Source organism: Pseudovirgaria hyperparasitica (assembly GCF_010093815.1).
Source record: "Pseudovirgaria hyperparasitica strain CBS 121739 unplaced genomic scaffold EJ05scaffold_9, whole genome shotgun sequence".
Taxonomy (NCBI): domain Eukaryota; kingdom Fungi; phylum Ascomycota; class Dothideomycetes; order Acrospermales; family Acrospermaceae; genus Pseudovirgaria; species Pseudovirgaria hyperparasitica.
Genome location: NW_022985557.1, coordinates 1,370,634 through 1,392,620, shown reverse-complemented (window position 1 = coordinate 1,392,620; position 21,987 = coordinate 1,370,634). Strand labels below are relative to the sequence as shown.

The 21,987-nt window shown below is 48.9% G+C and overlaps 11 protein-coding genes and 1 non-coding gene across 12 annotated transcripts; 8 read left to right on the top strand and 4 right to left on the bottom strand.

The window, feature by feature from the left end:
- The first annotated feature begins 644 nt into the window (after positions 1-644).
- Positions 645-2,071, top strand: EJ05DRAFT_511555 (uncharacterized protein). The gene is made up of 2 exons (XM_033748254.1): positions 645-711; positions 773-2,071. The coding sequence occupies exons 1-2, from the start codon at positions 691-693 to the stop codon at positions 2,063-2,065; spliced, it is 1,314 nt and encodes a 437-aa protein (XP_033600241.1). The 5' UTR covers positions 645-690; the 3' UTR covers positions 2,066-2,071.
- A 147-nt stretch (positions 2,072-2,218) lies between these two features.
- Positions 2,219-4,226, top strand: EJ05DRAFT_493356 (uncharacterized protein; the record flags this gene model as incomplete). Its single annotated transcript, XM_033746106.1, has 5 exons — positions 2,219-2,231; positions 2,644-2,898; positions 3,066-3,225; positions 3,273-3,491; positions 3,635-4,226. The coding sequence occupies 5 exons, from the start codon at positions 2,219-2,221 to the stop codon at positions 4,224-4,226; spliced, it is 1,239 nt and encodes a 412-aa protein (XP_033600240.1).
- EJ05DRAFT_t46 lies at positions 2,267-2,350 on the bottom strand. The gene has a single exon. It is a non-coding gene; the product is annotated as a tRNA-Glu (tRNA).
- Positions 4,227-6,241: 2,015 nt separating the features above from the next.
- Positions 6,242-6,521, top strand: EJ05DRAFT_501309 (uncharacterized protein; the record flags this gene model as incomplete). Its single annotated transcript, XM_033747104.1, has 2 exons — positions 6,242-6,306; positions 6,356-6,521. 2 exons carry the CDS (start codon positions 6,242-6,244, stop codon positions 6,519-6,521), a joined length of 231 nt encoding a protein of 76 aa, XP_033600239.1.
- Positions 6,522-6,833: 312 nt separating this feature from the next.
- On the top strand, positions 6,834-7,696 carry EJ05DRAFT_476997 (uncharacterized protein). Its single transcript, XM_033744161.1, has one exon. It carries the CDS (start codon positions 7,282-7,284, stop codon positions 7,495-7,497), a length of 216 nt encoding a protein of 71 aa, XP_033600238.1. The 5' UTR covers positions 6,834-7,281; the 3' UTR covers positions 7,498-7,696.
- Positions 7,697-8,250: 554 nt separating this feature from the next.
- Positions 8,251-12,367, top strand: EJ05DRAFT_401220 (uncharacterized protein). Its single transcript, XM_033741424.1, has 3 exons — positions 8,251-8,655; positions 8,706-8,793; positions 8,845-12,367. Exons 1-3 carry the CDS (start codon positions 8,480-8,482, stop codon positions 12,187-12,189), a joined length of 3,609 nt encoding a protein of 1,202 aa, XP_033600237.1. The 5' UTR covers positions 8,251-8,479; the 3' UTR covers positions 12,190-12,367.
- A 90-nt stretch (positions 12,368-12,457) lies between these two features.
- EJ05DRAFT_476995 (amidohydrolase 2) lies at positions 12,458-13,690 on the bottom strand. Its single transcript, XM_033744160.1, has one exon. The coding sequence runs from the start codon at positions 13,427-13,429 to the stop codon at positions 12,545-12,547; it is 885 nt and encodes a 294-aa protein (XP_033600236.1). The 5' UTR covers positions 13,430-13,690; the 3' UTR covers positions 12,458-12,544.
- Positions 13,691-14,663: 973 nt separating this feature from the next.
- Positions 14,664-15,152, top strand: EJ05DRAFT_511549 (uncharacterized protein; the record flags this gene model as incomplete). Its single annotated transcript, XM_033748253.1, has 1 exon — positions 14,664-15,152. The coding sequence occupies one exon, from the start codon at positions 14,664-14,666 to the stop codon at positions 15,150-15,152; it is 489 nt and encodes a 162-aa protein (XP_033600235.1).
- Positions 15,153-15,645: 493 nt separating this feature from the next.
- Positions 15,646-18,524, bottom strand: EJ05DRAFT_400830 (uncharacterized protein). The gene is made up of 7 exons (XM_033741423.1): positions 18,035-18,524; positions 17,233-17,947; positions 17,089-17,176; positions 16,980-17,040; positions 16,476-16,930; positions 16,132-16,419; positions 15,646-15,999 (listed from the first exon to the last, which is right to left on the bottom strand). Exons 1-7 carry the CDS (start codon positions 18,212-18,214, stop codon positions 15,912-15,914), a joined length of 1,875 nt encoding a protein of 624 aa, XP_033600234.1. The 5' UTR covers positions 18,215-18,524; the 3' UTR covers positions 15,646-15,911.
- A 202-nt stretch (positions 18,525-18,726) lies between these two features.
- Positions 18,727-19,346, top strand: EJ05DRAFT_476992 (uncharacterized protein). The gene has a single exon (XM_033744159.1). The coding sequence runs from the start codon at positions 18,885-18,887 to the stop codon at positions 19,047-19,049; it is 165 nt and encodes a 54-aa protein (XP_033600233.1). The 5' UTR covers positions 18,727-18,884; the 3' UTR covers positions 19,050-19,346.
- Positions 19,347-19,976: 630 nt separating this feature from the next.
- On the bottom strand, positions 19,977-20,877 carry EJ05DRAFT_538910 (trimeric LpxA-like protein; the record flags this gene model as incomplete). Its single annotated transcript, XM_033749486.1, has 3 exons — positions 20,650-20,877; positions 20,303-20,594; positions 19,977-20,253 (listed from the first exon to the last, which is right to left on the bottom strand). Coding segments are annotated over exons 1-3 (624 nt in total), but the record flags the coding sequence as incomplete, so codon positions are not given.
- Positions 20,878-21,112: 235 nt separating this feature from the next.
- EJ05DRAFT_476987 (uncharacterized protein) lies at positions 21,113-21,661 on the top strand. Its single transcript, XM_033744158.1, has one exon. It carries the CDS (start codon positions 21,259-21,261, stop codon positions 21,619-21,621), a length of 363 nt encoding a protein of 120 aa, XP_033600231.1. The 5' UTR covers positions 21,113-21,258; the 3' UTR covers positions 21,622-21,661.
- Positions 21,662-21,987: the final 326 nt, after the last annotated feature.

Below are 21,987 nucleotides of genomic sequence, written 5' to 3'. Positions count from 1 at the left end.
AGACTCAACCAAGGTAATCACACTTGGATTGTGTTCAGATCTGTAATGTCTAATTTAGTATACGAAGCTTCTGACTCTTATCAACTCTATCGTTGCTTATTACATGTAAAGTATCAACGATTCTGAGTGATGACCACTACTTAAAACACCCTAAGAACACATACACAGACGTGCCATGATTGTCTCTATGAACGATCCTAATGCAACTTCGCATGACGAAATGGGGAGGGGGTGCTTGTTCTATAGCTTTGATGCTTTCGTTTTGGCATTACTTCCGTGAGCTGGAGCAACATAGCCTGAAGTAATGATAGCCATAGTATGAGCCAGCCAATGATGCTATCAGTACGAGCTTTCGGTCAATATTTCAAGTATCGAGTGAAGCTCAATTTCGGTGAGCCTACATTCACGAACGTGACAAAACTGTCTACGAACAAAATAAACATGTGCAAGTAAAGGATGCTGTAGGAAGCTTTGTTCTAATACTTCAAGTACTATGGAAACCAATGACGTCTTGATGCGGGATGATCGAATGACGCCATATCTAAATTTATGCAATTTTGTAGGTGCCGTCATTCTGATGAATTTAATGGCTTTTCGGAGCACTTCTTCGGATTGTATGCGAGCATTTTTTCATTCATAACCGAAAAAGATGGAAAACTGTATAGAAGCCCCTATAGATGATGTGATAAAATGGACCGCACTGTTTCAAATGTAAGTTGTATATGTACAGAATGCTGAATGATGGGCATAACTAACTTCAATCAAAAATCAGCTTCCAGGAATTCCAGATCCAATGGCCTTCAGACGCTCTGAAGATGACAATGCAAATCGTCACCAACATGCCGGACAGCATCTTGACGATATCAGCCATGCTCACGAGAGTGCTGTGCGTGCACATCGACAGTCGCATATGATGGTTAACGATCCATATACTCTCCCACCCAACGGCCATTCACCTCCTCCCAAACGTATCGCGCAGAAAAGATCCTTACTCCGAAACCGCATTGGTAACTTCAAATGGAACTGGTTTGCGTGTACGATGTCAACTGGCGGTCTTGCAATCGCCATATCTGAATCACCCAAGGTCTTCAGCGGCATGAAGACAATCGGGAAGATTTTTATGATCCTCGACATTGTGCTATTCATAACCTTCACCTGCTGTATCAGTACCCGCTTCATACTCGAACCAAAAGCTTTCAAGCGCTCCCTTTCGGATCCAACGGAAGCCTGGTTTTTTGGCTGCTGGTTCCTTTCGCAAGCGACCATCATCGGTAACATTGAACAATATGGCATACCTGCTTCAGGTCCGTGGCTAGTCAAGGCACAAGAGATCCTCCTCTGGTGCTATGTCGCTTTCACGATCCCTCTTGGCATCGGTCTGTTCGCATACCACTTCGCAACGAACAAGATCACGCTGGATAAGATCCAGCCAAGCATGGCGTTGGGAATCTATCCGACTATGCTCGCCGGTACACTCGCATCTCTGATTGCATTAAAACAGCCGCCTAGTTCGGCACTCCCGATCATCATCGGTGGCATCGCTTTCCAGGGGCTGGGGTTCATGATCTCGTACTTGATCTTCGCGATCTTCATATATCGTTGCTTTGCAATCGGGCTACCAGCGCCACAGACGCGTGTTGGCATGTTCATCATGGTCGGTTCACCCGGCTATACGGCGGCGGCGCTACAGGGACTGGGAAACGCGGCGGCCATGAAGTTTCCAGTTGGGTACATGGGGACGATGATATCTGCGGGTGAGGTTCTGAAAGTAGTGGCGACAGCAGTAAACGCGTGGCTTTGGCTATTGTCTTTGACATTCTTTGGCTGGTCGGTTGTAGGGGTTGGCTTTGGGCTGAAGGAGATGCGATTCGATGTGACATGGTGGGCGGTCGTGTTTCCAAATGTTGGATGGACGATCGCGACAGCCTTGCTAGGGAAATCACTAGATAGTCAAGGTATTCAATGGGTTAGTTGTGGGATGATTGTTATACTGGTCGTGTGCTGGATTATCGTTGCGTATTCTAATGTCAAAGCGATAGCAGGAGGACAGTGTCCTCCGCCCTAAATGATGATAGTTAACAAATGCATCAAGCACGTAAAAAGTTATGAAGATTGAATGAACATCTGTGGTAGTAGTAGTAATAAATAACTCTATATGGTATCTGTGCTTTGTCTAATAGGTAGAATGTCGTCGCTGAGCCCAAAACTACTGCCTGGGATGAACAAAGCAAGTAAGGAAAAATGTAAAAAGAGTATGAAAAGATTATTCCATCGCCGGGAATTGAACCCGGGTCCTGTCGGGGCTCTTTCAACTGAAAGCGACAAATGATAGCCATTACACCACGATGGATTGATGGAAGAGCGATACTTTGATTCAAATATATTCTATGCAATTGCACTACCTATCTCAGTGCTAAAGTGTCGGTCTTCGGACTTTGTTGTGGTGCGGGTTCAAGCTAAGTATGGATGTTATTTTAGCGGCCACCTTTCGAGCATTTTCCGCGCCGGCACGCACAGCACAGGCTCACGGCTTTTGTCTTCAGGTAGGTTGTGAGTGTCATGTCGCCGACACTCAAACGAACAGGTGGGCAAAACAGAACCACTACCCTAGCCAACTTGACCGCTCATCGTCACTACTTGTAGATCCTGTCTGTGGAACATGTCGCCGCAAGAGTCGAAGATGCGACCGAGGGAAGCCTTCCTGCCAGCGATGTATATCCAAAGGACTACTCTGCGAGGGCTATGAGACGAAGTTCAAGGTATACGACGTCGCAAAAGGGCCGAAGAAAAGACGGGTAGCCGAACAGAGCAAGGTGAACACGGTGGGCAAGGCCAAAGAGCGGCTGTGGTCGCTCAAAAGGTCGTCGTCGCTATATAGGCCGCCGGGAAGAGACAGAAGTGTACTAAGCCAGACTTCAGAGAGTTGGAGCTCCTCGAATGGATCAATTGGTAGCGATATTCTGGATCGCTCACCAGGCTTGGATGAACTCCTGGCAATGGATGCTGCACTGTATGTACACCGCCGCAGTCTACTCCTTCTTGAAAAGGACGTGACGTGGAGGTAGTTGATATCATCTTATGCGAAGCCCTGGTTGTCGTACGAGATCCTAGGCTGAATCCCTTTCGTCGATATGTCCTCCCGCTCGCACATCAAGATGCCAGCTTGTTGCACGCCATCCTTGGCCTTTCTGCGTGTCACATACCGGCTTCAGAGTTCCTTGAACAGTCTACCACGGCGATATCGCACAACTATTTGCATTACGGTCTATCAGCTCATTTCTCCTGAAAGAGGAGTTTTTAGGGCTAATCGAGACGGAGGAAGATTTGACGCTTTCTATAATACTGTTACTACTACTGCAGGATATATGTGAGACCGGAACGTCGTCCCACGGTACGCATCTGAACGGTGTTGCATTCTTGTGCTCGCGAATTGCATCTCGTAAATCAGCGCAGAATCAACTTCGCAACTTTCTCGTTTCATCGCTAGCATGGTAAGTCAGTGTCGCACTGTAATAAAGTCTATACTTAGTTCATGTGTGTACAGGTTTGACATGCTCCGTGGAACGAGCGGTCCAGAAAAGATGGCTTTTCCAATCTCTGTCAGAGACTACGTATCTTGACTCGAAGATAATAGCCTTCAAATCATGATCGGATGTCCCACTGAAATCTTCCTTGTCCACAGCGAAGTACTTTGTGGCGGAAAGGCGTGGTTGGCGGGTCAGCTCCACCCTGTAGCATTCCAAAGACGTCTGGAAGCACTGGAGCAGCAATTACGAGACTTTGATGTCACCACGGCGGACTACCCATCAGATGATCCCAGCTGGGCTTCGCTTGCAGAAGCCTTCCGACACGCAACGCTACTGCGGATCGCAAGGTTCCCAAATTCATTTTCGATACCATGCGACGCAGATTTGATCAAGAGCTCCGTGAGCGCAATTCTAGACACAGCAGCCTCAATACCTGTGGACTCCGCAATCTACAAACGTCTAGTCTTCCCTCTATTCATGGCGGCAGTGGAGACGTCGTCGAAGCATCAGCTACATTATGCTAGAATTTGTCTGGAGAATTGTAGGAAGGCAACGGAGATCAAGCAGCCGGCCATGTGCAACATTCTGGACAAGGTATGGGACGTTCGACAGATTACGGATGGTAAACGTAACGTGCCATGGATGGAATACACGTGCTCTGCGCGTCTGCAAAGGCAACATGATTATCTCTGTCTCTGACAGGAGGTCGTAGTCGCGTAGTTTGACGCATGTTCACATGAACAAATCGTTCGACACCCACAACAGGAACAGGGAGGGTTTGTGCGAGTGGAGTAGACGGCGGATTGGGCTTCAACGTTCACCAGAGATTTGATTTTGAACTGCCATGCCGTGGGCTACCTCATTCAAGCCGTACAGTGAAAATGGAAGCCCAGGCCATGTAGCGCTTGCTTTGTCATTACTGAGGTTTGACGCCAAGACAGTATACAGAGTGTTCTTGGTAGAGCAGGAAAGCGCGCCAAAATGATGCGCAGTGATATGATGATATGACAGTATACTATCATACGTCCGATGAAATTCTATTGGGGGACCGTTAGGAAGAGCAGGAGAGGAAATTGAGGAGGGGCGCTGATGAAGCGTGGTGAAGACTTGTCCTGCGAGTGTTCGACATCTGCCCCTTTACGCAGCAACAGGCGGCGCGGCATCCTTGAAGTGATGGGAGGAGATTAGATATGATGATGGTGTGCACGCTACTACAACGACTACTAACACTACGATTACCACTACCACGGGTGGTGGCGGATGGGAAATGAGCATGAACGTTTGAGGCTTCCAAATCACAGATTCCACGCGCTGCTCGTCTAGGGTGGAGACAAGTAGCAGGAGAGCACATTACAGAGTGAAGGCTTGAGTCATTCGCCTCGAAGCCTTGAGGTAGCACAGCGCATCCATCCATGCATAATACACGATAATACATCATAGGCGTAGACGAGCACGGCCTAGAAAGCTTCAAAGCAAGCATACATCACATGCAGGCACGTTGCATTGCATCACCACTAGAACTTGATTCAGACTGGAGTGGCCAAACTTGCCCAGAAGGTGAAGTTCTCAAAGTTCAGGCTCAGGCACGGGAAGCAAAGGTACCGGAAGATCTGTGCCATGTATAAGTCTCCAGACGCTCAAACGCCCCTCCAGCTGCCCAGATGTGCCGCCGGCGGCGGGAATGACGGGGGTGGGGGTTGCCCTGTGCCTGGCCTGGCTACCTTTTAGCCTTTTGGCCTTTTAGCCCTTCACTATAGGTATCATAACCATAACTCACCTGGCAGCTAGGTGGCCATCATTCGCCCAAAAGAAAATATCCCAGACCTCCCCACCAATGGCACTCTACTCCTGCCACCCACTACGGCTATCTGATCTTCCGGCTGTTTTACCATTACAGTACCATGACCATGCACACACCAACACCACCCCAATCATGGCCGACGAAGCTACGCGGGCCGTCCAGCAAACAATCTTCCTTTCTTCCTTCATCACAACATGGTATGGCCATGCCTATGATAGCCAGCCTGTGTATGTGTCAACAGTCATGTTCAAGTCACAAACTCTTTTGACACGCTTACCCAGCTCCCATGTCGGATGAGAGATCATATATTGTACCACTTTCACTCGAGCAATGACAAAGAACGCAGAATCGAGCACCCGGTAAGCCTGGGAGATGAACCGCCGACTCTTGCTAGCATCAAGGCCAGGCACCTGAGAGAGATTGTTGTGTCGTGGTTTGCAATTTGCATCACCGCAACCAAGATATCCGTCGGCTGGACTACAATCCGGGGTCTGGCACGAAAGCCTCGCCAACCACTGTCCATAATAGGTCATGCTAGTCGTAGTGCTAGTCATGGAGAGGAATCGTGTTGCATGCATGACACCAGTATTAGTGAGTAGTGAGGAGCGGCCAGGCAGTCTGAGGCTATTGACTCCAGCCCGAAGCGGCATAGCCACTCGGACGAGGCCCATACCGAAGAGACAACAGAGTAACAACACTCCATCCAACAATCCTCATCTCAACCTCCAGCTTGACTGGCCCGTTCCGCTAGCCGTAATGGTCGAATAGCCCTACCTTCACTATATCATGCTTCTTCCACCCTGCCTGTTCTGTTCCACGGTTGTCCTCAGTTCAATTTCTCCAATACAACTGTCGTTTGCATAGCACTCACTCTCGCTACCTCATACATCATCAACTTCCGATATCTCTCAAGATGCAATTCTCCGCAATCTTCGCTACCGTTCTGGCTGCGTCCGTCGCTACGGTCAGCGCTCAATCGTACGTCGACTATTTATGGAACGACTTATCTATCACTGACAAAACACAGCTCTGAGCCTGTCGTCACGCTCACTCCTTGCCCACCTGGTGCTACTCCCACCGGTGGCAACGGTGGTGTTCCAACTCCCCCTCCGTTCACTGGTGCTGCCAACTCTCTCCCATTCCCTACCGCCGCTGCTGTCGCTGTCATGGGTGTCGCCGCCTACTTTGCATAGATGACACAACCGTTTTCCGAACAGGACACTCCACCGCTGCCAGGATTACCATTGGAAAGTTGGGACTGGATTTCTGAGGACTCTAAAGGTTCTCGTGGATTGACATTCACTCGTGGCGCTTTGTGCTGCATCACGATTGCATTGTTCGGCGCGTCCGGCGTCATATAAGATACCTCTGCGTCAGCCATGGACTGCTCACTAACGCAATCAATATTAATGCGGTCTGATGCAAAACATTACTATAATATCCAACAAATAAACTAATGTATATTTGACCCTGCCCTTTTGCTATTTGTTCTGCTCTTGTTACTTGCCTTTGGTACATCTGCATTTTTATGTGATTACCGTATTGAAGGGAACAACCTCTCTAACGAATGTACTTTTCGTGATGTATCTAGGACAGTCCTTTTGGACATACATACTGACCTAGGATAGATCGGTCCCACAAGAACGATAATACAGTGACTCCTGCCTCCCAAATCACGCGTCTCTGTGTCAAACCACGCGACGCTCAAATAACCAAAACAACCGATTCCTTCCGCTGCTGTCCGAAATCTACGCACAGCCATCCTTTATTTTCCTCGAAAATCCGCTTCGCATTATGGTTTTCTTCTTTACAACAACATTGATCCTATCACATAACAAAAAGTCCTCTTACTCGATAAAACATACATACGCATCACTTCAGCGCATCAACATCGAAGCATCAACACAGAAGAACACTTCAAGCTCAGATCCTACACTCAAAAATCTCTCAACAATGTTACCCGTCGCCGTCCTCTTCCTCCTCACTGGCGTCGCTTTCGCCGCACCAACTCACATCAAATCTACCTCCACCTCAGCTACAAATGGTGGTGTCGTGCCTCCTTTCCTAACGAATCCGCCTCAAGCTCCTTCGTACGTCGGCCTGTCAGTGGAGAACGAGGCGGCTAGGATCGAGTCGGAGGAGGACTGGGGGATGCCAAGGGGACAATAGGGATCGGGCGTGACCCAACGAATCGAACATGGATGGACAGTGGAAGGGTGCGAGAACTGGGGGAGGCCCATTGCAAGGGGGGCTGAGCGGAAGAGCGTTGGACGACACAAGGCCTCATCACTTCTCCCAAAGTTATATACCAATCCGTCTAGTTAAACAAAATTTATCCTAAGATCAACATTCTTCATAGCGAACACCCATACATACCTAGGCGAAATGAGTCATATTTTACCCCTGTATGATTCGGTATCTGTCTCTGTGTATTAATGCAGTGTTCTAAAAATTCCAAAATGGACATGGATGTCTTACGTAATTTTTACTCGTATGCTTATCCATAAAGCTCCGGTCCCTGAATTCTATACAACTTTACGACCCAGACAACAGGAATATAGATGACCAAAGGGCAACGAGTCAATGAGAGGAAGCAGCTCAACGCCCATCAAGGCGTTTTTTTTGAGTCTTACCTACAGAACAGTATCGAACTTGAGACGAGCCTTCGATATGTAGAAGGTGGTCTGTATGTAAACAAAGGACAAAGCTTTTCAAGTGTAAGGGCTCTGTATCTGAAGCCTCGAAGTTGATGCGGTCATTGTAACATATGGGTTGTGCTGAACAGATCATTAGTTTCTTTGAAGTATGTTACCCAGGTACCGAGATGCCACTTCTGCAATAGGACAATGTTGAAGTTATTGTAAGCTAACAACAGTGCTCTCGAGTTGGCCTTAGGCAAACAGTGGCGGGTCCTAGAGTCACGTGAGGCTCTAGTGCGCACGGACCATCAGATCTTGGTTTAGTCTTCAACCACATCGAACAACCCAAACAAAGCTGTAAACACGACCAATTCGACTCACACCGACACCACCACCATTGCATAACTACTCTATCAATCAAAGTCATGCGTCGGTAGCCACGTACCTTCTTGGTTGGTACGCGTTTCGCTCATATTCCCTCCTGCATTGTCGCCTGCGTACAATTCGTCGCAATGGCCGCGTCGAGGACAAAAGCACCTCAAGTTGGGTCTGCCCAATGGCTCATCAGCGAGACACGACAAGCGGAGGAGTTTCTGGAGCAAGAAGTCGAAGAATTCAGTTTCTCGGTTCGCAATGAGATTGAATGGCTGAACGAACACATGTCGGACGTGTTCTCTAGAGACCATACGTAGGTGCAACACGCGTCTCATTAACCATGTAGAGCTGACAACGTCATAGAAACTTTGCAGAGATGCTCAAAACCCCTGGGAGACTACGGGGAAAGACGCCACGTACGGTGAGGAAACTTAATGCTGAGACGCGTGCAGTAAGTCGATGAAATGACAGTATAGACACAAAAACGTACTGACTTGTATAGCCACTGGCAGACGTTTTTGCACCAAACCCTCAGTCCACTCCAAGTCCTTCAAAATCATCCCACTTCTATAGCAAAATAGCCAAATTTCAAGTCGCAGGAGACGTTGATCCCGCCAATGCTGCCACGCCTAAAGCTACACCGAGCTCCAAAATACTGGCACGTCTTGGCCAAGAAAACGATGGCTCGTCATATAAGCTGGCCAAGACCACCGACGAAATGGACATCGATGTTATGCCTACCGCCGTACGCCTCTCCCCTGCGAAGAAAGTGATAATCCAGAAGTCACCACTACTTTCACCGGTCCAAGCTGTTGCCACCGAAAGTGGAGCCTCAACAGATGCATCTTTTGTTTCTGCCAAGGAGCGTAAAAGCGCCTCTATCGAAGCACAAGGCAAACAGGTCGATGTTATTACGGCCGTGAATGACGATGATGTCATGGACCTTGTGGAGAGTATAACCGCACTGCAGCAGCCGAATGAAGATGGACGATCCGGCTCAGACCAGTTTAATGTCTCTCATACCACAGCATCTGCACTAAACTCGGTAATTCATCACACGGACGAGACCCAGGTCGCTCAGAGTAAAGTTGAGCCCGAGGGAGTCCGGTCACCTTCTGATGGGTCCAGTCCTGTAAAGCAAATTGTTCGCAAAAGCAGTCTCACATTCGCGTCGCTTCCCGCCCGCGAACCACTTGCCAAGAAGAGTGTTGGTGCACGCACTAGTGGCCCTCAACGACAAAGTCATTACACCCGTTTCACTGGAGGGAAAAGCCTCGGAGGGTCGCAATCTCAGTCTACTGCCACCACAGCAACTTCACAATTCTCTACTCAAGAAGACGCCATGGACTGGGAAGAGACGCAACCTACATCTCAGGAGTCACAAGCTGCAGAGGCTACCAAGTTACACAACAAGACTTCCACTCAACGTCTGCATGATCGCATAAACATGCTCGGTCAAGCCAAAGATAGGACGTCCAAGGTCATACCAAACACCAATGCATCAATACAGCCACAGTACCCCCAATTGCCAAGTCTCGATCTTGATAAGCCGACCAATGATGGCACTACAGCATTTTCACCGAACGCAGCCTTAGAAGCTGATGAGGATGAAGGAGATCGGATTGCGCCAATCTCCGGGTCCAGTTTCCCTCTCCCACCAACTCGGCCAGATCTTTTCAAGAGTCATTCTGCGGAAGTCATGCAACAAATCAGTGGCCGGTCCAGTATCGGGCGCTTTGAACAACCTCAATCGCCTACGACCACTGGTTCGCCTTTAAGACCAACGTTGGGACACAGCAAGTCCGCGTCAGCATCAGCCATTCCGTCGCTTATCAGACTGAACACCGCTGTACAAGGTCATAAGAAAGTCGCGTCCGACTCTGATTCAGCCATGTCTACGGTTCTCGAAACCACGACTCCGTCTGGATCACCAATTGGTAAAAAATACGCAGATGGACCTCTCAGCGCCTCTAAAGCCAAATTTTTCTCCGTTCTAAAATCAGCAAAAGACAGAATCATAGCTAGCGCGGGTATCAGTGCACAGGCCAAGCTAGAAGCCCTTTCCCCTTCTCATCGCGATAAACAAATATCCCACATGCCTTCGCTAGATCAAATTTTCAGTCCCAAGAGGCCTGAGCGTGCTCCGAGCCCAGCCAGGCCTGTTAGTCCTGTAAAAGCTGATGAAGGCCGGCGTACTCGCAGCTCAACAGAAAAACAAAGAGAAAAGGCTGCTAAAGATAACCAACGTCACGAAGATAACCTCGAGAAAGCAAGAGCTAAGGTTCGCGATGAGATTGCGGTGCATTCACAACAGACCAAGCAAAAGGCCGTCGAACCAAATGTGGAAAGTATGCCAGATAACGCCTCTATCAAAGAAGTCGCAGACACGGCGCTTTCGGCTCCTCCAAAGAGCCAGCTTCCCACGGCACTTCCTCAGAAACAGAAAGATTCGCGCAGGCTGGTCAAGCCTACAAAGGAGGCTCAGTCCAAACAACCGGTCGTTGTCAAAGTGGCCATGAATCGTCAGTTCCCTCAGCATCAGGCTAGCAACGCCGCTCTAGCATCCTCTTTCCAGGAAAATCCAGCCACGTCTAAGCAGCCTCAAACCGGAGCCAAGGCGGGCAATGATAGTGTCAAACCACCGCCACCTGCTACTTCCGCTCGACAAAAGGCGATGGACATTGCCGCGAAAAAGAAGGACCAGGCTGCACAGCGTAGAGCCGACCAGAAACGCGAGGTCGAACAGAAGAAGTTAAAACAAGAAGAAGAGCGCAGAACGGAGCAACAGCGCAGAGCTGCCGAACAGCGAGCTCTGGATGCCAAAAGAGCTACCCAAAAGCAAAACATGGAGGCTAGGACCCGGCCACAAGCTAATCGTCCACCCAATCGCCAGGTGAATAATCTCGCGTCAGCACTTCAGCAAGAGAAGGCAGCTCACGGAGGCACACATCAAAGAGGCGACCTTGGCACCACCAGGCCGGTGTCCCGCATGAACACTGTACCAATTCCTCCGATCAATCCGGCTAAGCCACCAAAGCGGATATTTCAACCAGATGACGACGAACCCATCATACGCCCACAAATCCAGAGAGCTCCTCCATCGTTCCAGCAGACAGAGAGCAAGCGCCGAAAGACTGGGGACATGGAGGAAGAAACTGCCGAATTGGGTCGTTCAGTCATGAAGCCACCGATTCGACAATCAAACATGCGCAAGGAACAACAGAACAAATTTCCTCAGGGATACATGCCAGCTCAGACACCAGCCTCGCATGCCCTTTTGAAGCATGCAACTTCGGCACAGCACCAAAAGTCCAATCACCCTCACGAGCTCGCCAAGTTTTCGAATGCGAAAATTCCCTTCGCAGAAAACCCGAATCCTGCCGGGCCCTCTAACTCGCAATATGGGCAACAGTCTGCATTCAAGACACCCGTGCGCCAGAACGGTCCACACAACTACCAGAATACCGCTAAATCTGCGAAGTCGTCTCCTGCTTACCCCAACAGCGAAGCCATCAGTCTTCCTGACATTCCCACTGATTCCGAGGATGAAGATTCTGAAAATGGCTTCGAACAACCTTCTTGGGCAGATTCGCCGGCACTCCGAGAATTACTTATTGCACAGCAACTCATCGACCCCGAGACAATCTTCGGACCTATCCCACCATTGCAGATGGAGGAGATTTTCAAAAACAAAGACCGCCATAAGCGTTTCCGCGAAAGAACCAGCAGCGCTAATTGGAGCGGTGGTGATCGTCTGACTGAAGAGGAAAAGCAACGCGACCGTGAGGCAAGACGGAGATTGATGAGGGATGGAGCATGGAGTTTTAATACAACTGGTGAACACTGAGATGGAGCATGATTGTTATGCTCCATGCTGACATCCACAAAGCAGAGTATAGATGAACAGTCTGCGAGTTTGTATGTTTGGTTCGAAACGACTTTGTCATGGCGCGCGTTTTTTACTGTGGTTTTCTTTTTCAGTACTTTGCATGAACTGGACGTTCAGGGGTACACTTGGCGCTTTGGAGTACAATGATTATTGGGATTGGGATTTGTACATCGCGCTTTCTTTGCGATTCAGCGCGCATAACACACATGATTGCGTAGTGTGCTAGTATTGGCATTGCAATACATCTCATCATGACCACTTCACAACGAATTGATGGTGGTCGGGACTTCATTATGATGTGCTACAATTGTGATTACACATCAAACAGTACTTTACAATTTCCACTGAAGAGCTTCTCGGCTAACCTTTCATCTCCTGCACACCACTCTAGACACCGCTCCACGAACGGCACAACATCATATCCGTCAAAGCGCGTATGCGGCCAATCGGTAGCAAACACCACGCGCTCCGGAGCCTGCTTCATCACCTCCTTCGCCATGGCCTGCGTCCACGGCATCGCCGCATCCTTCTCGATGCGATATGCAGCGCTACACTTCGTCCACGTCTGCCCGGCCTTCAAAAGCCTCACAAGCGCTGCAAAACCTGGCAACGCGTACGGATCTGGCATGGTCCCTTGCACCAGACTCCCGGCAGGCAACGTCGGATGCCCCAAGTGATCAATGCAAAACTTGATACCACGCAGCGCCTCTGTCGAAGCTATGATGCGCTCCAGCACGGGCATGTTCTCCATACCAATGTACAGCTGCACAACCCATCCATACCCGCGCACCACATCGGCATTCCGCACAAGCGTGTCACGCAGCCCGCCCTCGTCGATCGCCGCACCAACAGACTTGAAGTTCAACCGCACGCCGCGCACGCCGATCCGGTGCCACTCGTCGAGTTCCGCGGCCGTGATGGTGGCCGGGTCGAGTTGCACGACTGCGCGGCCGCGCGCGGGGCCGATGGCGCGCAGGGCGTCGAGCGTGCAGCTGTTGTCGGTCCCGTAGATTGACGGCTGCACGATGACGATGTTGTGGATGTTGAGCGAAGACTCGAATGAGAGGGCGTCTGGGAGGAGGTGTGCGTGCGGTTTGTAGGCGGCTGTGGCGGATAGGGGGTAGTTGTATGGGTCGACGATGTGCATGTGCGAGTCCCAGGTTTCGCGGGGGATGCGGCTTGCGAGAGTGGAGCTCATGGTGCGGAAGGATAGGGTTGCAGGCTTTTGGAGATTGAGATGGGGTTTGTTGTTTGATGATGATGCGAATCTGATGGGTTTGGAGGTGAACCTGAATGGTCTTCTTCCAAGCACGCGACTCATTGGGTAGTTGTATTGAGTTGCAAATGCTTTGACGGCGGTACGTTCACAACTCTTTCTTGGATTCTAGATTATTCCCGGAGGTCTCTCCTTCACTGAATGTATAAAGATTGATGTCCATGAAGAGAAAGTATTATGTATATGACCATCGGAGCGATGCCGGCTGAAGTCTTGGCAGGCCGGCTACGGCCGCGGACTTTCACCGAGAGTTTGTTCCCTCAGGATCCCCAGGATCCATCACAAACCATACACTGCTAACTGAAGTCGTATGGTGATCGGCTTGTGTCTTACCAAGGTATTGGACAATGCCCGTGATTGTGCACTTATGATTGGAAGCAAATACCTTTTTTTCGTGGTCCCTGTTGTCGCATGCGGCGGTATTCCAACATTCTAGATTAATTACTTCCGCAAATGCTTGAGGCCAAATTGACCATAGATCAGAACCGCAATTGACATAGACTTGGCGCGAGCGTCGGTATAGAATCCTTCCAGCAAGACTTCAACATGGTCTCTGCGGCCTGGACGAACGACTCGAACTGACAGGCAAATTGAAAAGCCAACATCACTTCGTTTCGGAGTGCTCGGTACTATTCGAAGGACCGTGGTATTATTGTTTGAAGGCAAGAATGATGCTCGTGCCGTACATGAATGCAGACAGGACGAATAGAAGAAGATTATTTCGGTCTGATTGAAGCAAAGATAGGAGTGAAGATGCGTCTTCTATGACAGCCTAATTTGTAAGTCGTCGCGAATCTCTCATGTCAGCATGCATGCTTTCCTTGTCCAGGGACTCAGGATATATGAGATGCATTGTCTGCTTTTTCTTTGGATTTCCTTCGACCCCCATGCGCCATCAATGTCTTTCGTTCTTGACGTATCCTTTTCCCGAAGGCTTTATGAGTTGGCAATTGGTTAATTTCTGCTTTGTTATACCTGATCCTACAAAGCCTTTCCAAACGTTCTTACATGCCGATATGAACAGCACGCTGTTTATTGGAAATGACTTTCTTCGATTCAAAGACAAAGGCTGCTTTCGCATTTCAAGCTGATGACCCTTGGTATGGAAGTGCGCATTTGCAATGCGCTGGAAAGTTATATAAAGATATGTGCTCCTATGCATCGATCAGGACTTCTCAACTCCCAAAAGCTTCTTATTCCACAGCACACCTTCAGCGGGTTTAAAATATCTCTTGAGCCTAGACTCATACCGCGACTCCCACAAACCCGGCGGCTCCATCGTACTTTAGCGACACCGCCCCCAGATACCACGCCCTCACTCGTCTCACTCCCGGCAATGGTTCTCTGCGCCTTCATACAACTCACAACCGTCCTCTCGGTTCAGGTTCGTAAACTCAGCTCACGAAATTTCGTCCAAGCTCTCAGCAAACGCCCAGAATCGCATATCCTCCTCCACGCGGTCGCCAGAACGGCGTCCTTGTGTCCGCGTGACATCGCTAAAATCGGTCTCGTTCTCTTTGCATTCGGCGTTGTGTATGATTTTCTTCTGACGCAGCCGGCGTGGTTCCAGGAATGGTTTCTGTATGGGATGATTGCGGCAGGGACCGGGATTGCTGTTAAGTGGGTCGTTGAGGGTTGGTTTTAGCATTTAGGGGCAAGGTGCGACATGGATTATATACTAAGAAGGATAACAAGATCGAAAGAACTTCAGCTCTATACGATATTTATCACCGCAGAATATGAAAAGATCTCCCTGATCCCAAACCCGATATCTGAAAAACCGTTTCGAAAATCTAGTCTGGTAGTCTCTCGTCCCTGAACATGATGACGAGATCACGTAGCAGTCGGGGTAGAACAGCTTTACACGAGGCATCCTATACCAAAAACAAGGTATCAAATTGCCTTAATCCAGAGATCAACCCAACTAATAGTCATAAACGTATCTTGTGGTTCAGGAGGAACTGACTTACGTGTGGATCCCTACGTAATATGGATGGTTTCTAGTAGAGCAGAACAGAGTATCCTACACGGCTACATCCATAAACACGATTTACCATCGGGGTTTAAACGCGTTGCGCATGACCTCGTACAGAACATATCAGGTGTTTGGTAGACCGAAACACGATAATGAGCCTGCTCTGTATCCATCAATACACTCAATAATCCGAGCGTGGCTGCTTCATGCACACAACCTTGTATGCCATTTTTTTCAGTAGCCAACAGACCAAACCATCACAGTCTAGTCATCGACTCCTACCTAGGCATACAATGCACATACTAACCACTCATACCTCACGTCAGGACCTGATTTCCGTGCGACCTGAGCGGTAGAATGATCTTCACGTTATTGAGTCTACACATTTCTGCGTATTGCCGACCAATGGTAATCTCTTTCATTTCTATTCTAGGTGGCCGAAAATGCCAACATCGGCGGTCCAAACCGCGCCACATGCGCTTCCGCAATCTTCACCTCGCTGTCCCAGTCCAGCAGAATGCCCATACCCGCCTCGTCCGGGCTCCCCAGATCTACCGGCGTCGTGGGAAATCCCGGTATGTTGAACGGTCTGCATACGATGCAGACCAGGTCTCGGGCGGCGACGTGCAGGGGGCCTTCGCCCAAGGGCGGAACGACCGGGAAGGGGACAACCGGACCCGGGAAACCGATGGTGTTCACGTGGTCGTTGTAGTGCAGGACGCTTTGAACCAGCGCAACATATGGCGCCAACGTGGAGTGAAAGCACATCAGAAGTGCGTCTGTCTGTGGTGCAGTGTGTAGGATGCGAAGGGCGGATTCGGCGTGGGCTAGAATGCCCATAAGGTCGGACTTGGTATCGGGGTCGTCGATGCCGCCGTTGAGGATTTGGAAGACTGCGCCGCAGACAAGGGTTGCACAGGACGTGTACGCGGTGAATCTTGAGTGTGTGTGTTAGTGGATAAGAGAAGAGGGCTAGGAAAAGAGCATGCTTACATGCAGAGCCATGTTCGGCCATAGTAGAGAGAATTACACTGGTACAACTGCTCGAGTTTACTGACCACTTGCTGTGCGGTGAATGCGCCTTCGTGGTAGATATCCTTTGGGATCAGGCCGAAGGTTCTCTCATCGATTGGCTCGTAATCTAAGCCAAAGAGCATCAAGCGACGATATAGCAGTAACTGTCCACCAAAGAAGACTAAGTGAAGGTATAGGATGCCAGCCTCAGACTCATCAACTTCAAGTGTTCGAGCAAGGCTAAATTTAGGGCCATATGTCTTCGCCAGATGATCGTACCACTCTGCTAGGCTATTCCTATAGCTGACTACGAGGTGTGGTAGATCGGCGTATAAACACTTTTGTATATGAGTCGTGATTGCAGACAACTTGGCAACCTCAAGCTGAACAATATCGTCTACTGTGCGTCTTTGCATAATAATGGCTGGCTGCTCCTGGTGATATCAGCATTTCGGGTTTCTCTTCATATTTTCGATAGCATACCTGCTCATCTCTCAGAGGGATCTTGTCTGCGTTCGGAAGTTCTAGCGCTATCGCTAGCCAGCTGTGTGCTTGTTACTTCAATAACTGAAGCGGAATATGATCTTCTCACTTTTTAATATATAATAGTGTATTATAGGCTTTGCGAATGTCCGATCGAGTTGCGAACTCGTTGCCACGTGCCAGGCTTATGCCGAATTCTGTGTTCCAGATTTATCGTTAAAGGTGTTTAATATGCTGAGGTGATAACACTTGCCTACGAAACCCATGGCAGCCTTGCGTCTGTCGGGAACGGCGAATACAGCTAAAAGGACACTCATACGAAGTGCTGTCTCCGGCTGCTGATCTGCGAGCCCCGTAAATAGGACATTCGATACACCATACAAGTCATCCGCAATTGCTTGATACACCAGGTTTCCTGAATATCTGGCCCCAACAGCCGCAAATGCACAGATCTCCCCAAGAAGATGAGGCTCAGTGAGCCCGTCCACAAGTTGCGAGCAAAGGCCTTCGACGTGCTGTATTGTCGCTCCGTATCTTTCCAGAGCAGTGATGGTCCGACAAAACACCATGGCACAGTCGGTAATGGTGCGCGATTCTGGTAATGTGGCCCAGATGCTGGAACACAGGCGTACATGTCGGCCTTGTGAGACGTCGGTAGTTACATTTCTCGTGCTGACTTGTTCCAGCGAGGAACTGGTCCTTTGCGTGTGTGTATGGGAATTACTGGCGCTTAATTTGGTTGTGAGGGCTTCCAAATACGCAATCGCCTCGTTATTAGGGGTAGACAAGATGCCATTGAGGTGTTCTTCGAGACCTTGCACTTTCTCCTCCAAATCACGTCCCTTCTCCTCTAACTCCCTCACTTGCTCTCTCAGAGCTGTTGTCCTGGTCTGTCCTTGTGCTACTTCGTATACACAGGTGGCGTTCTTCGACTCGCAATTGCCACATATGGGACGAGCGCCATCGCACTATCGCCAGTAGAGTTAGTCGACAGCGAAGATGTATAGAATTGAAAGAGAAGTTGAGACACGATACTGTCAAAGGTCTCAAAATACCTTTGACTTCTTCTCGGAACAGTTTCTGCAGGCGCTGTGGGTGATATGTCCACGCCTGGCTCTAACTGCTGTATTTGACGGCGTCGTCGTTCTGGTAGTAGTGGAAGATGAAGATGCTGCAGCAGCCGACATCCCAGCGGGAAGAGGCAGGAGCGGCTTTAAAGGACGAGTCGGCGCCATTGATTATGTGGGTGGATTCGGAGTTTGGCGTAGGGTTGGCGTGGCTGGATAGAGAAAGATAGCAGCACATCATTGAGGGCGGACCTGACTCCGGAATTCGACTCCACCAATGAAATGAATGCATCTGTGCCAACAGCGCGCTCGTGCTCACGATGGAGACCTACCCTGTCTGGCGGACTGTCAAGTTCTTGAATTTCTCTTGAGATTTCGATGTCTGAGAAACGTAATTCTCAATATAACGATTTCTCAGTTTTGCCACCATGAGATCGAGTAGTCAGGCTGGACTGCCAGGGAACTTTATCGCCTGATCCTCCCTGGGCAGGTGATGGTGCTCCAGTAGCAATTGCGGGAGTATCCACGCAAATGCATCTTGCCACGCTCGTAAATCAGCCCATTGGAAGATGCTTACACCCTTGTTCAGGAGCTGCAAGCCTTGTTCGATTATCCAGATTCCCTGGAGATAAGAAAGCCTGTAGGAGAACCCACAAAGTTACACTGAATACTTAGGACGTTGTGTCTTCTCGATATCTCATACTGTCAAAGATACAACATCTTCCGGTTACCAACCAAGCCATGTATCTAAGTTTCAGGGCGCCTTGAAAGAAGCTACATCGAAGCGAAATGGGTGATCCGAATCATTTCTACGCATCAGAACGACTCTGCCATAACCATGAATGCGGCTACTCTCAGATGGACCAACGCAAACCGCGGACGTTGCTCTTGGACGATGGTCTTCGTATGCGTGTGCGTGAATCAATGTTGTGTCTACGGCTTGCCAGCACACGTTCAAGCCCAACTTTCCTCCGCCGATCACCATCAGCTTGGAAGTGTATAGCGCAGGATACAAGGTATACAGTGTACATGGATGTTGTCCAATGGTCATTAGAATGTGAAGAGCTTTGGACCCTCCGAGGACGAGTCAGGGGTTTTGCAGGGTTCGGTGGAATTCCTGCGCTCCAGTGCTTGTGACCAGCTGGAAGTATAATACCTGGTTTTCAAGTACGGTTGTATCTTTTGAAATCCTGTTGAGAGTGAATATTGCAGTGCGAGAACAATCAATAGAACGATTCATATGGAGAGCTTCCCCGTATGTTGCATCTGGACTCGAGCGGATTAATTTAGTTTTATCGCATGTATCTCATCTTAAATGAACAGCCTGACACTTGCGGCGCGAGAGAGAAGGCTGTTAGATAATGAATCTGGGTCAGACTTAATTTTGGTTCGAGTTGCATTTTCAAGCGCCACTTCAAGTCTCACTTCAAGCCTCTTATTAGATACACTTCTCGTATTGCTCTTTTGCAGCCGCATCATGGGCGACCCTCTAGGTATTTCCAGTGTTGGCGTGTATGCCAAAACCGAAGTCAGTATATTAGAATACTTTGTCGATGGAGCGATTCATCTGCTTAGACAGGTGTCAACTGGGCTATGTCGAAGCTAATTACGAATTTAGCCAAGACCAGCGATACGGACCGCTGTTTCCCCAGGAAGAAAGGCCGTGTTGCTGAAACAAAGACAACAAAGACCTGAAAGTGTGGTATATATATACATGTATATGCAATCTCGAACTTTGGAGTTTGTGGCGAGGTTCGCGTCAAGAGTACGTCAGAACGGCTCACGTGACTTACCACCTGTGAGATATTACCGTTATGTCTGATCGTCAGGCTGTGGGTCATGATGCACCTGCGGTCTGATACCAGTCAGATGAAACCCTATCATGAAAGTATGAGTTCGACTTGGGATGTACCATGTCTCACCAGGCTACCTGATGCTTCGAACAAGCTCTCTGAGCTCTCCACCCTCGACCCATTCGCCACCAGCACCCCCTGTACTCACCCCCCACCCTTCTCCAACTTCACCAACCACTCGAGCTGGCTGACCGCCGATCATCGAATTGGCGGGGACTACCATCTGCCCGGGGACAATCGTATTCGGTAATATCTTAACATTTTGATTAATGATGCTGAATGGGTGCAGTATGCAATTTTCGGAGATGTGAACGTGAGATGCGATGCTGATAGATGAAACATGCGTATTCGAACCTGACGAAGTAAGCTCCGTGTCATATCCACCATCATTGCTGGCCAGTACCTATAAAGACGTGGTCGCCGACCTTCATCGGATAGAACTGGACAATGCCTCTGCTGACTCTGCTCGGCGGACGCAAGACTGATCCCGAGCTCACCACAACACATTTTCCAACAGAGATGCTTGGGCCAACTGATGCTGGTTTCGTCGTGGTAGGTTGTTGTGCAGTTGGGTGATTCAGGCGATGAAGATCTCCACGAAGATGCACGTCAGCTTGGACGACTGTTCGGCCGGCGAGAGTAATGTTGGCTGTGCCCGAGATGCAAGTGCGACGCGACACTTTATTCAGTGAATCCTGCTGGACGGTCAGTATTATGTCGCACACGATGTGCTGTTTCTTTTCCACTTACGGTCTCAATGTATTCGCTTTTAGCCGATTTCCGGCTCGTTACCGCGGGTCGTGACATCGCGATATGAGAATATCAGGCTACGGTAGCGATGGACGGTTTCACATTGTCATCAGAATAGGCCAGCCAGGAATCAGAGCTGGGACGATGACCCTAAGCTTGCAATGAGTTTGTAGTTTGATGAAAGGGCTTGTTGGCGACGACCTCAACGTGCAGCTTACACTCGACGCGTCCGTGCTCGTCTCAGACGCTTAGGTCCCTTTTTGTCGCCTAAGGCCTGAGCAGCGCATTGAACCTTCATACTGTTTCATTCGTATTCAACTCTGTTTGGGCCTCATAGCGCCTGGAAACTTACTTCATGTTAATCAAGGTACTCAATGATGCTTTCCAACTCGCGATCCTCTAGATTTGTTGTTTTGTTAGCTTCGGCGACTTGTGATTGGCACTTCTCATGTAAATAATTTAAGTCTCCATATCGGTACGTACAATGCAGAATTAACGGAGACTTACGAGCAACTATGAAAAGACAATATATAAACTGCTATAGACGCATCTGATGTTGATTGAGAAATCTCGTCTCCAGCCTCTAAATTCGCGCAAGATTCCTTCAACATGACTGTCCCTTCAATGACACTTTTTACTTGGCCGGAAGGTCTATTCCCTAGACGTGTGACCCTGTATCTCAAAGCGAAAAACATCCCGCCACATATTCTCGATGCACATCTCAAAATCGTCGACTACAAGCTCGACCTGTCAACTGGAGGCATCGTAAGCGTCCACGAACCTGTGCCCGAGAAACCAGCCGGATCATGGCCCTGCATGGTAGTCCACGCCGCCGAGCCAGGAGAACAGGACGTGGTGATTCATGAATCGATGTCGATCCTTGAGTATCTTGAGGACGTGTTCCATGATCATGGTCGAGCGCTATCAGGATCTGATGCACGAGCGCGAGCTCATGACAGTTATTACAAGTAGAAAGTAGACGTAATTGAGGTCATTGAATGTATTCTGTAATTGTGTGTGTAAAGAACTAAGTTCTGGGAGACAGAGTCGAAGCTATTTAACCGTTTAGACACTAGTCCCGTTTAGGAAATAGTATTCCTTACTTAAAGTACCTTCCAATAACACTCCCCTATACTAAGTATATATATATACTTAGTAATATTTAAATAAAGGAAAGCTTAAAAGAGTAATAGTAAGAGATAGTACTAAGAAGAATAAAGAAGAGATATAACTATAAGAGAAACGACTAAGAGAGAAATAACTAAGAGAGAAATAACTAAGAGAGAAATAACTAAGAGAGAAATAACTAAGAGAGAAATAACTAAGAGAGAAATAACT